This window comes from Hevea brasiliensis, chromosome 14, assembly GCF_030052815.1.
Source record: "Hevea brasiliensis isolate MT/VB/25A 57/8 chromosome 14, ASM3005281v1, whole genome shotgun sequence".
Classification (NCBI taxonomy): Eukaryota; Viridiplantae; Streptophyta; class Magnoliopsida; order Malpighiales; family Euphorbiaceae; genus Hevea; species Hevea brasiliensis.
The window spans coordinates 5,794,020-5,807,588 of NC_079506.1; the positions used below are offsets into that span (position 1 = coordinate 5,794,020).

A 13,569-nucleotide genomic window follows, 5' to 3' on the forward strand; every position below is an offset into this window, starting at 1 on the left:
CTTCCAAGCTAACAAAAGCAAGAAGGTCTTGAGACCTCAAGCGCCTCAGAATAATTATCCTTCACATCATCCTGTGCAAACAGAATCAGAGAGTGAAAATGTTCTCACATAAGTTCAGATAAAAAAAAAATAAATTGAATTTGCGAATTGAAGAGAAGAAGCACTGACTCGTCCTTCATTATCCTGTGCATTTAATTCTTTCCCAATCAAATTGAATATTTGGGATGTGAGAAATGAAATGCCAATTTCCACATCTTTCTTTCGATTGGGGACAACCAATGATTAACAACTGTATGAAGTCTTCTTCTTTTCCCCCTTGACAAATGATTCATATCATCAGTCCAATTGCCTAGTTAAATCCACAAGGAAATGATGAGTTACTGAGAAATATCTGATTTCAGCAGATTACATACACGGCTTGTGTCAAAGCAACATGTTACATTATCAGATTGTAGTCATTGTCTTGATATCTTCTCTGCTTCAGTTTGTTAACTGAACATTCAAATCTGATCTGCAAACATAATAATTGAAAGAACTCATGCAGCAATTGCCAATTGTTCAAGGAAGTGCATGTAATCGCAGAAAACTATCACAACAAAATAAAGTTTAAAAGACTGACAGGATAGGCAGTGAAATTAATTGGTAAGAGCACCATTTGTGATGAAAACATTCTCAAATCACTCATATTTCTGGTCCAAGAAGCTATGGGAATATAATCTGTCCTTGATCTCCCATTTCCAGTGTCTATAAGTGACTGCAGGTTATTTATACAGTTAGAATTCTGCAGAAGGGAAAGATGGGAACAATAGTTATTATGTGATACTTTATTCTTCAGAAAAAGCATGCAAATGAAACTATGTTTGCAAAGAAAATTAGAAATGGTATCATGGTAATATAACAAAGGAAATGTTCAAATTTCTTTCATACCTTTGCAATATTTAAGATGAATGTGAGAAGCACTGCAGTAAGAAATCACCAAATTGCTCAATAATTGACGTGTCTGACACAAAAATCATCCTTGGTTATTTTTCAGTTGCAATCTTAGTTGCAGGAAAATTTGTAACAGGCATTTGATCTCAAAGAGGGTAAGGGGTAAAAGAGGAAAGCATGCACCGGAAGTTTGATTAAGAAGAAAACCCAACTGTCAAAATTGATTCTCCACCTGAATTTCACTCCAGAGCACTTGAGTGCCTAGCTTCTGCATGCAAGTAATAGAAAAGACATCCAAATATATCAAAATTTTAACAAATCCATTATTTATTGATGTCATTAGCAAAGAGAAGAAGAATAAAGAAAATGGACCTGAACAATTAGGTAACAGAATTATACACAACTTCAAACTCACCTGATAAATTCCAACAAGGATCTGAAGATGCCTAATTGGGTATGAGCAATTGTTGCCATGACATCTTGTTATAGTTCTAAAATGAAATCTAATAACTTCTGCATGTAAATCAAAATTAAATTTTAATATCCATGAAAAGAAGATGAAGACTGAATTACATAACAAAAAGAATAAGATGGATAGAAGTATGACCTACCAATGAATTTTGTATCGTTTGTATTTGCTCATCACTTCCCAATTTATCAGAATTTCGGCGATCTAAAGAAATGCGATTCCTCATACACGAGGACCCAGTGTATGTGGGAATTAAAGATAAAGTCCGGTGCAACATTATTCATACATATCACTTGTCAAGAGCACAAGGCACAATGAAGTTTCCTGCAAAATTTATCATAACGCAAATAAATTCCCAACTATTACAAGAAAAAAAAAAAAAGGATACTTTGCATGGAATAGAGTGGCTAAATTATTGAAAACGAATAATGCCAAAAAAAAAAAAAACTTACAGACTCAATGTTAGTATTGCTGATTTCCTATGGAATAGAGTGGCTAAATTATCGGGCATCTAACATTCATAACTCGTATCATTTCATTTCCTGTGCGTAAAATTTCTCCCATAAGTTGTGATAAAGAAATTAAATAAAACAATTGAAGAGAAAAGCATCAACTTACAGAAGCTGTAGATTTTTTTCTTCGTCCTCTAGCAGATAGCGTCCCTCCTCTTGAATTCTCTTTGAATCAACCATAATATTTGGGATGTGAGAAATGAAAGGCCAATCTGCGCCTTTTTTTATTTGCGCATCTTTCGTTCAATAGGGGACAATCATCAATTTTCAATTCTCGTAAAGATATTAGGGAACAAATCTCTCGAGGTAAAGAAGTTAATCTTGGGCAAAACCAAATCTCTAATTGTAGAAGAGAATTGAGATTCTGCAATCCATCTGAAGGTAGAGATTTGAGTTCCTCAATTTCCTGAATCTGAAGCTTCTTCAATTTAGAGAGAGGAGGACTGATTGAGGAAGAAGAAGAAGAAGAGATTGATGTTGTGAATATTTGCTGCACAAGTTGCACGCTCACTTTCCTCAATTCTAAATCTTCATCGAGAGATGGAAACTGAGGGATCAAACTCAAATTAGGGCAACCACTACAGTGGAATTCAGAAAGACAAGGAAATTGGAGTAGGTCTGGTGATGATATGGTGGTTGAATCATCCCTGTCATCTTCATACCTCTTCATCCGCCATCCTATCAGCTTACGACAATCCCACAATTTTAGAACCTTGAGGGATGGAAAGAATGATGTTGCTTGTCCCTCAATTTCTATGTACTCTAAATCATATAATCCCCAAATCTCTAACATTTGCAGTGAAGGGATTTGATCCAGCGGTGGGAGATGCTGACATCTGCAATACAGTAACTTAATATTGACAAGATTTGTGAGGGAAGAAACCCAACTTGGAAACCTCGTGCCTCTGTACGAATACACCTTTAACTCATTAAGATTAGGATGCGGTTGGAGATTTTGGAAAGCTATTTCTTCACTTTGAACATTTGCATCATCATCTCGATCCGAAGATAAAGACAATGATTGAAGAAGCGACTTGTCTTTCAAAATAGGATTCATTATCCCATTTTTCACGTATCCCAAATTTGAAGATGGAATTGAATAGAGTCCATACGCTATATTTACGGCTGTCCACTGCACACAGAATCAATGACTTAGAAGTTCTTCTGTAGAACTTGTACTCGTTTTTGAAGAAGCAAAAATATCTTGGCCTGGATCATCTGGCCGCAAACGCCAAAGTTGTAATCGGATGTGTGGAAATTCTTCTGTGGAATATGATCTTCAAATGCGTATTATGTCAAGCCAATAAAAAAAAATTGCTTCCAGGACATCTTGTGTTGGTTTCTTATCCATTATCATGTCACTTATCAAGAACAAATGAACACAAAAATTTCCTGAAAATTTTATCATAAAGCAAATAAAGTCTCAATTATTAAAAATAAAAGGAAAATGAGTACTCTGCAAAGTTGATCAGTTGATTGAAATCAAATAATGAAAAAAAAAAAAAACTTACAGAATAAATTTTAGTTTTGCTGATTTCCGATGGAATATGGGGGCTAAATTATCAGTCATTTAATCTTCATAACTTGTAGTATAATTTCCTGTGCGTAGAGAATAATAAGAGTGTAAAATTTCAGACCAAAAAAAAAAAAAAGATTTTCCTCTTGAAGATGAAAGCACCAACTTTTAGAAGCAGTGGAAGATTTTTCTTCGCCCTATAGTAGATAAGGGCTTAATTGGAATGTAAGAAATGAAAGGCCAATCCTCACCCTTTTTATTCCACATCTTTCCTTCAACAGGGGACAATCATTAATTTCAAATTCTCGTAAAGAGGTGAGAGAACACATCTGTCAAGGCAAAGACTCCATTCCCAAAATGGTTAACTGCTGAAGAATTGTGAGGGAAGAAAGTTAACCACAGAACCTCCTGCCAATGCGTATCGCAGAAACCAAAGTTGCAACCAGAACACTTCCACAGAGATTCTAAAAGTCAAACAATAAAGAAATGGTGTGAAAATCAGTTTATTGTTCAACTTATTCATGTACTGGAAAATGTTGGAAAGGACAAGAAATAGAACACAAAGAAATATGCCATACCACTAAATATTTTCCGCTTCTAACACATTTGGAATAGCGGCGAGGTTGTAATTGCAGTTCCGGAGTTTCTCATATCTTGTCTTGTTCTATAACCAGCATTCCTTCTACATGAAGAAAATGGAGAGAATAAATATAAAGAAAAAAATTCAGATGATCGAATCAAGAAACTACCTTCCGAGTGCCCTTAGCATTAGTGCCAGATATCAATTTATCAATTAGAATTTTCAGAAATGTCGACAAGTGAAATTGGTACCTGCAACTTAATTGTATTTCTTGTGTTTTTACTGCTGTCCACTGCCGATAGAGTCAATGAGTTAGAAGTTCCCCTCCAGAACTTCATACACGTTTTTCAAGAAGGAGGCAGCAATTAATCTTCATAACTTATCATTTCAATTTTCCTGTGCGCAAAGAATCAGAGTGTCATATTTCACATAAAAAATTAAAAAGAAGTTGCCAATTGAAGATAAAAGCACAACTTACAGATGTGGTAGAAGATTTTTCTTCGTCCTCTAGTAGATAGCAGCCCTCCCATTGAATTCTCTTGCCATCAACTTCAACATTTGGGATGTGAGAAATAAGACGCCAATCCTGACCCTCTTTATCTGCACATCTTTCGCTCAACAGGGGACAACCCCTAATCTCTAATTGTTGAAGAGAAGTGAGATTGTGCAGATAAGAAGTGAGATATTGCAGTCCATCTGGAGTTAGAAATTCGAGAAATTCGAGACCCTTAATGCCCCCAATAATGAGCTTCTTCAATTTAGAGAGAGGAGGAACGATTGAGGAAGAAGAAGAAGAAGTTGGTGTTGTGAATATTTGCAGCACAAGTCCCACTCTCACTTCCCTCAATTCTAATTCTTCACCGAGAGATGGAAACTGAGGGATCAAACTCAAGTTAGGGCAATCAAAGCAAATGAACCGAGAAAGACAAGGAAATTGGAGTAGGTCTGGTGATGATATGGTGGTTGAATCATCACTGTCATCTTCATACCTCTTCATTCCTATCAGCTTACGACAACAACCCAATCTTAGAAACTTGAGGGATGGAAAGAATGATGTTGCCTGTCCCTTAATTTCTATGTATTCTAAATCATCTAATCCCCAAATACTTAACATTTGAAGTGAAGGGAATTGATCCAGCGGTGGGAGATGCTGACATCTGGAATTCCCTAACCGAATATTGACAAGATTTGTGAGGGAAGAAACCCAACTTGGAAACCCCGTGCCTCTGTACGAAAACACCTTTAACTCTTTAAGATTAGGATGCGGTTCGAGATATTTGAATGCCATTTCTTCACTTTCAACATTTGCATCATCATCTCGATCCGAAGATAAAGACAATGATTGAAGAAGCGACTTGTCTTTCAAAATAGGATTTTTTATCCCATTTTTCACATATCCCAAATTCCAAATTTTAAGACTTCCTCTCAAATTGTTGAGGCTATTCAATTCATTTAATCCTCCAACATTCTTTGCCACTGAATTATCTTTTGCCACTACAAACCATGTCAACGTTCGAAGTGAAGTCAATTGCCCAAGCCCACGTGGCATATGGGTCAAATTCGAACAGTAATCGCAATACAAATGCCTAAGATTAATCAATTTTTTAATATCTTCAGGCAGTTCCTTTAGACTACTACACCATGAGACATTTAGCACTTGTAAATTTTGTAGATTCGTAATAGAATTTGGAAGTGCTACGATTTTCTCATTATGAGAAACATCAAGATATCTCAGATGTTTTAGTTTATTTATGGAATTGGGCACTTCTTCAATCTTTGCCCAATTCATATCACACACCCGTAACACTCTAAAGTTTGAAACAATAACTTCAGAGATTGACAACCTACTTCCACCAGTACGATTAAAAAGAAGCGTTCTCAATTTTAGTGCATTGCTTAATCCAGTAGGAATTTGTTGGGATGAATTTAAGCAGAAGTCAAATGACACGTGACGGACACTTTCATCCACACTTTTTTCTTCAGAATTTATTATGCAAATGCTCTTCCCAGCAACTGAAGTTGCGAGGTCATGCATCAAATCATGCATTTTGCAACTTTCTACACTGCCTAATTCATCCCTCTCTACTTCCTGAAAAAATGACCTCCACCACAACTCTGTAAAATACTGTAGCCCAATGTCTTCAACACATAGATTTGAATTTGATGACTCAATGAATCCTTGGGCAATACAAAGATGAATTAATGTTTTCACATCAATCACATAATCTTTGGGAAATAATGCACAAAATGCAAAACAATGTTTCAAATGTGATGGCAGATGATCATAACTCAATTTAAGGGTTGGCAAAATGTCATTCTCATTCGGAGCTATCATAGAGAGTTCCTCTTGTAAGAAAACTAACCATTGAGTTTCTGGATATCTGAAGTATAAAAGACCTGCAATTGTCTTTATTGCAAGGGGAACTCCAACACATTTCTTTAAAATCTGCTCCCCTATTTTTTTAACACTTGAATCTTTTGGTTCTTGTCCTTTGAGAGCTACTCGAAGGAACAAAGACCAAGATTCAGTTGGAGATAAGCCTTCCAAAACGTAGGGTTCCACTGTGCTAGCTACCTCTGCTACTTTTCTAGAGCGAGTGGTTATTAATATTTTACTCCCGCCAGAACCACCCACTAATAATTTCTTCAAACTATCCCATTTTTCACGATTTTCATTCCATACATCATCCAACACTAGCATATATTTTTTTCCATTAATAATTTTTCCAAGGTCAGTTTTCAATGTCTCTAGCTCAGGTTCTTCTGACTTTGTACCCTTTGCAGGCCCTAAGATTTTTTTAACAATCATTTTCACATCAAAAGGATCTGATACACAAACCCACAACTTTACTTCAAAACGTTTACTAACTTGCTCATCATTGAATATGAATTGAGCAAGTGTAGTCTTCCCTAATCCCCCAATTCCAACAATTGAGAGAACTGAAACATTCTCTTCACTGTTGGAAGCCAACAGAAGTTCTATAATTGCCTTTTTGTCACCCTCTCTCCCAATAACAACTTCAGGCACAGAGGATTCAGTTTGATCCCTGACCTTAGTTGTATAATCCCTCTCCTCATTGTGAACCTCTAAGTTGAATGATTCTGTATCAGCATCTATCTCAAGTAATCTCTCCCTAATTGCCTTAATTTTATGACCCATCTCAAAACCATAAACAAGCCGATTCGAAGAAGAAAAGAAAAGGCTTACCTCCTTTGTCATTCTATTTCCAGTCATCACTTGGCGCTGCAAAGCTTCAGTGGCAAAGTCATCTATTAAGTCATCAGCATCATAAACAATTTCTTGAAGCTTTCCAAGCCGAACTTTGACTTGTTCGTTTAGGGCCTTCTTCTTCTCAGCATCGAGAAGTACAGCCCGAATTGTGGAGACTGTGCCTTCGAGTTTCTGAAGCTCATCTTTGACACCCCACCACACTCCAATCTCTTGCAGGGCTCGAGAAACCAGCTTCTTAATGATCTCCCAAGCAATATCAAAGAGTACTTCGGCCATTCTGGGTATTTTTGTTAGGTGTTTTTGAGGTTGTGATAGGATGAAATGTTGCTGTGAAGAAGATGGCAAAGCAATGCTAATATTTATAAGACACTCACGGAATGTTATTGCCTTGGAGGTGAAGTCTATGCGAATATGCCACGAGCACAGAAAGTAATTAGGGGTTTTGTTAAGTTTTGATATTTAGTATAGATGAATGGAGATTTTGATGAAAACTTTTAATAAATTTTAATAATTTGTGTTTTATTTTTGTAAGAGTTAACGTTACAAATAAAAATAAAATTATTGATGCATATTTTATGAAAATAATTTCTTAAAATTTAAAATTTATTATTTTATTTTCAATAGAAAGCGACACTTAAAAAGAAAAATAAATATATAAATAAATAAAAATCGCCCCTTAACTTTAATTTTTAGTTTTGTCATTGGCTTCAGATGTTTAGCCTTGAATGTAAGAGAATATATTAATATTCTACATGCATTTAGCACTTCTCTTCTCTTCTAAAGGTGAGTTAAACTCGGCTAATTTTTTTCAAATTTTAATCAAAATTAAATACTAATTTTTTTTTTTTCTTCAATCATTGTGTTAGAAAATTCAATATTGGAATGACGAGCTCCTTTTTCACTATTTAAGTTTTTTTTTTCTTTTCATAAAACCAAATTCTTCATCAACTTTAGAAAAAGAAAAACTTTAGGATCATTATTTTGTCTTTATGTTTGTTGGTAAATTCCTCTCTGTCTCCATGTATTCAAATTTTCTTTTTGTGGAGCACCATTCTTCTGTTTTTCAAAGCATTGGTTTCTACTCCCTCCTCCCTGCCTGCGTCTTCTCATTCTCTTTCGTCTCAACGCCACTAGCCAATATCCACCATCTCTTTTTTTTTTTAATTTTATTAAATTTTAAAATTATAAATTTCAAGGTAATATATAGGAGAAAATAAAAATCTAACTGGGTTTATTCCTTCAATTATGACATACCCTATCTATCATGAGCTTTGATATAATAAATCGGAATTATTTTCAAAATCATAAGAAAAGAGAACAAATGATAAAGCCCACACACTTACTACGCCTAAGTAATAATTGCATGTCATTGGGACCAACAATATTAACTAGTCGAACTATTGCGCTAAATGCGAACAATTATTACAATTATATAATTAATATTTTAAATAACGAATACAAAAATATAATTTTATTTCATATAATTCAATATTTTATCACTTAAAGGATAAAAAATTAATTTTCATTAAAATGGTATACTAAACTATTCTTTAAAATGTTAATATTTTGTAAAAAATAAATAAAAAACTAATTAGGGAGAGATTCTTGAAAATATGAATTTTTTTTTTATTTTAGCTTTTATATTGATATATTGATTCTTATAATTTATTTTTATTATCAATTAATCTATTAATTATTTTTAATATGTTATCATAGTATTTAAGTGGCAATCGACATCAATTGATTATCCTCGAAAACTATAACTTATAATTTTTGTGTAAATTTTTAATATTTAATGATAAATAAAAGATAGAAACATTCAATAAAATTAGTCAAATTAATAGTGGGACAATGATGAAAGGTAAATGTGAATTAATGGTGATGATGTGAAAGAAAGTTAAAAAAAGATAATTGAAATGGGCTAGTGTGAAAGCAAGAAAATTAATTAAAGACCTTGAAGATGAAAAGAAACGATAATAATGAACATAAGATAATTAATAAAAGAACAAAAAAGGAGGCCTCCAGCACAAACAAACAAAAGTGCGCAACATGAGGTGATGTATGACTATTTCACAAAATGGCCCAGCTAGGCTCCATGCATCAACAAAAAGAATAATACAAAACACTAAAAAATTATGATGAGATGGAGTAGTTCATACTGAGATCACATTTGGATCCAGTTCCATTATTCCTAACACAAAGAAAAAGTTTTGAGAAATTTTGCAGGTAAATTTTCAATGAAATTCTAAAATAAAGATTTTTCCAACGTAATACAATGAACTCAATAATTGAAAGAGAGTGCGGATATTTTTCTGAAAATTTAAAATTATGAAAGTTTTTCTAATTCAGATAGTGCAGATGATTATTGGTATCAGTTCACAATATTAAATTTTGAATTACCCCCATTAAAAGGGAGAGAGAGTCATCGGTAAGAAACTCATTGATAACAACCCAAAGAGAAGCTAAGGGGACTAAAGAAAGAAGAAGAGAGATTATGAAAAGATGAAAGGGAGAGAATTTTAGAAATTGACTATATATCTAAAATGTGTGTAATTTTTTTTTTTTTTATTGTATTTGATTTTTACTTCAATTTTTTAGTTATTTAAATTCTATTCAATTCAAAATTGAACAGACCAATTGCAAGGCCTTTATAAAAATTAAGTTTTCATTCTAGACTAGAATAGTTTTTCCTTTTTTAAAAAAAAAAAAATAAAAGATGGAGTATTTGATTTAGCCATTCGATGGAAAGCATACCCCACTTAATGGTAATTTACTACTGTTTAACTTTATGATTTTTCTATGGACCTAATTTAGAAATTATTAAATTTTAATATCATCGTGAAGAAAAAACCTAATTTTTTGTCATTGCACTTTTACCCAAATAACAAAACAAAACACCTAGATAAAAAAAGAAAAAAAAAAAATCCTTGCAATGGAGGAAGCAACAATTTGAGGAAATACCAAATCCTTACAAAATGGAGATAAAACTCAATTTATCAATAAGAACAGACTGATCTATTTCTAAAGGATATATATAGAATAAGGTAGCTAGGATAGTTTAAATTTTTTGTCAAATCCATAATTATGTTTGAATGAACTCAAAATTTGAAATAACTTAAATTCAAATGACCCACATAATTAAGGGCTAATTTGTATGATCTAATTTGAGTATGATACATTTAAATTGACTTGATCTAATAAAAAATAACTACTAATCAATTTGTTTTTTTTTTTTTTTCCTTTCAATCATTGTGTGAGAAAATTCAATATTGGGATGATGAGCTCCTTTCTTTCATTATGCAAGTCTTTTTTCTCCTAAAAGCAATTTCTTTATCAACTTTAAGCTAAAGCAGATTCATTAAAGAGAAAAAGAAAAACTTTAGGACCATTTTTTTGTCTTTATGTTTGTCGGTAAATTCCTCTCTCTTCCTCCATCTATTCATCAAATTTTCTTTCTGCGCAGCACCATTCTTTTGTTTATCAAAGCATTGCTTTCTACTCCCTCCCTGCCGGCTTCTTCTCATTCTCCTTCGTCTCAACTCCATTAGTCACTTTCATATACCTAACATTTATATGAAATTCACTTTAATTAGTCAATACACAGTTTAAAATTAAATCATAAGAAAAGAGAACAAATGATAAGCCCCACCATACACCTACTACCACCTTAACAACAAAGTAATAATTGTATTTCTCAATTGAGACCAACAATGTTCACTAGTTGAATTATTGCTCTACATGCAAATAATTATTACAATTATATTTATAGATTATATAATTAATATTTTAATAAAAATAATTTTTTAATAGATACAAAAATATAATTTAATATAATATAATTCAATATTTTACCATTTAAAGGATAAAAAATTAATTTTTATTAAATGATATTCTAAATTATTCTTTATAATGGGTAATATTTTATAAAAAAAAATAACTAATTAAAGAAAAATTCTTGAAAATATGAAATACTTTTTTTTTTCAGCTTTTATACATCTTCTTTTATACAGATATATAGATTCTTATCATTCATTTTTACTATTCATTAGTCTTTATATTATTATTTTTAATATTTTGTAATAGTATTCAAGTGGCAATTGACAACAATTGATTATCTTCGAAAACTATAACTTATAATTTTTATCTAAATTTTTAATATTTAATAATAAATATATAAAAAAAAGAAAAATTCAATAAAATTAGTCAAATTAATAATGGGACAATGAAGAAAGGTAAATGTGAATTAATGGTGATGATGTGCAATAAAAAATAGAAAGGGTTAGTGTGAATGCAAGAAAATTAATTAAAGACCTTAATAATGAAAAGAAAAGATAATAATGAAGATAAGATTATATATATATATGTGGATAAAGGGTTTCCACCACAAACAAACAAAAGTGAGCAACACTAAGTGATATATGACTATTTCACAAAATGGCCCAGCTAGGCTCCACGCATCAACAAAAACGACAATAGAAAACAGTAAAAAGTGACATTTGGATCACAAGATGGAGTCATTCCTACTAAGATCACATTTGGATCCATTTCCATTATATATTTTAGAAATGAGTGAAAAATCGAATCGAATCGAAATGCTCTATTTTGGTTTGATCCGGTTTAAACTGATCAGTTTTAATTTTTGATTGATTTTTTAATTTAGACTTGATTTTCAAGTTATTTGGTCTAATTTTGACTTTGGTTTAAACCTAACAACCATTAATCAATGAAATTAAACAGTTAATATATATATAATTAAATATAATCCATAAATTTCACATAAAAATAAATCAATTCAAAAATCAATTCGATTTGATTTGGTTTGATTTGAACATATAAATTACTATTTGGTTCGGTTTAATCGATTTTTTTCTTTTCAAAACTAAACCGAACCGAAATAACTAAAATTTTTATAATATAAAACCGAACAGAACCGATTAAATTTTAAAACGGAACCGATTGAACAGAATTAACTCGGTTCAGTTCAATTTTTTAATTTGAACCGAAATCTGCTCAGCCCTACTTTAAGGATCATTCAAAAGCAAACAAGTTCTAAATCATTGGGATAAGGCGGGCCAGCCATTTAATTTCGTGAATTAATTTCATAAAACTAGGAGTAAGTAAAAATAAAATATAATTGAAAAATTGAATCAAATCATTTTAATTAATTTTTTTAATTGATTTAATTCGATTCAATTAGTATTTTTTAAAAAGTTTAATTTTTGATTTAATTCAGTTATTTTTAAATCAAAAATTACAAAAATTAAATCAACTAATTTGTCCAATTTATGAATAATTTTTGTTGATTTTATGAACTTTTATGGAATATGATCTGTAATTTATGAAATTTATAGTATGTCCAAAGGATAAGAATATAAAATATAACAAATTAAAAAGGTCTAACATAATAGGTTCAAATAAATAAATCAAATTGAATTGAATGGAATCGATTCAATTCAACTCAACCTCTGTTTTTAATTCGATTTGCCAAATAATATTTGACAGAAAAGAAGCCCTAATATAGGCTAAAACAGTACTTTAGGTCTAGAGAGGAAAGGCAAAACGGATTGGTTGAGTAAGCATAAGACAGATTGCATTGCTCGTGCAAATTTCCTTTAATTTACATGAGCCTGACTCATGTAACTTTGTGTCTCACTTTGGCTCTTGTTTTCAAGATTGCACGGCTGTGCACAGGAAGCACCTACTGTGTAATTTAAAAGCTGTGGTTCCACGGCCAGAGACATGGGGCCGCGCAACTGATTGTGCAACTTCCTGCTTTTTCTTATAATTTAACGTTTTCCTCTTTTCTTCAACAAGCAATTTGACCTTTAATTCAACATGCTTCTCTTCCCCACTCATATCCATGACCTCTAAAGCTTGTAAATGAATGAAGGCAAGAAATTGACCATTAAATGCAAAATTATAGAAAGAATGTAAATGAATGAAAAGCATAGGAAAATCTATATAAATTAGCTATTTAAGGGGCAGAAAAAATGTCAAACATGTCATAAATGTCTATATAAAATGAATGCATCACCATCTAATAAAATAACACAATAAAAAAAAAATACTTAGAAAGGCTCTACAGCAAAGAGAACTAAAGAGACACACCTCCATGAAAGAAGTCAAAACACCAATAAAACCTCATCAAAGGGAACTAAACACTCTAGATCTATCAACATGCATAGATCAGAGGAATAAACCCAAAATCCATTTTAAATGAATCCAAATCTAAGAATTATTTGAAGAAAATACAAAAAAAAAGGGGGGGAGGGAGAGTCATCGGTAAGAAACTCTTTGATAACCACCCAAAGAGAAGCTAAGGGGACTAAA

General features: G+C 32.0%; 2 protein-coding genes, 1 long non-coding RNA gene and 1 pseudogene across 5 annotated transcripts in view; all 4 read right to left on the reverse strand.

The window, feature by feature from the left end:
- LOC110672416 (putative disease resistance protein RGA4) overlaps positions 1-49 on the reverse strand; it is a 64,103-nt gene extending 64,054 nt beyond the window's left edge. For 2 of the 3 annotated variants that reach the window (XR_009143637.1, XR_009143636.1), the window contains exon 1: positions 1-49. The gene's annotated coding sequence lies outside the window, so the exon portion shown is untranslated. The other variant, XR_009143639.1, reaches the window with a different exon arrangement.
- On the reverse strand, positions 47-2,990 carry LOC110659994 (putative disease resistance protein RGA4; annotated as a pseudogene).
- A 777-nt stretch (positions 2,991-3,767) lies between these two features.
- On the reverse strand, positions 3,768-4,638 carry LOC131173337 (uncharacterized). Its single transcript, XR_009143641.1, has 4 exons — positions 4,486-4,638; positions 4,259-4,403; positions 4,006-4,109; positions 3,768-3,891 (listed from the first exon to the last, which is right to left on the reverse strand). It is a non-coding gene; the product is annotated as an uncharacterized LOC131173337 (long non-coding RNA).
- Position 4,639: 1 nt separating this feature from the next.
- LOC131172535 (putative disease resistance protein RGA3) lies at positions 4,640-7,696 on the reverse strand. Its single transcript, XM_058133508.1, has 2 exons — positions 4,697-7,696; positions 4,640-4,646 (listed from the first exon to the last, which is right to left on the reverse strand). Exons 1-2 carry the CDS (start codon positions 7,513-7,515, stop codon positions 4,640-4,642), a joined length of 2,826 nt encoding a protein of 941 aa, XP_057989491.1. The 5' UTR covers positions 7,516-7,696.
- Between the last annotated feature and the right edge of the window lie 5,873 nt (positions 7,697-13,569).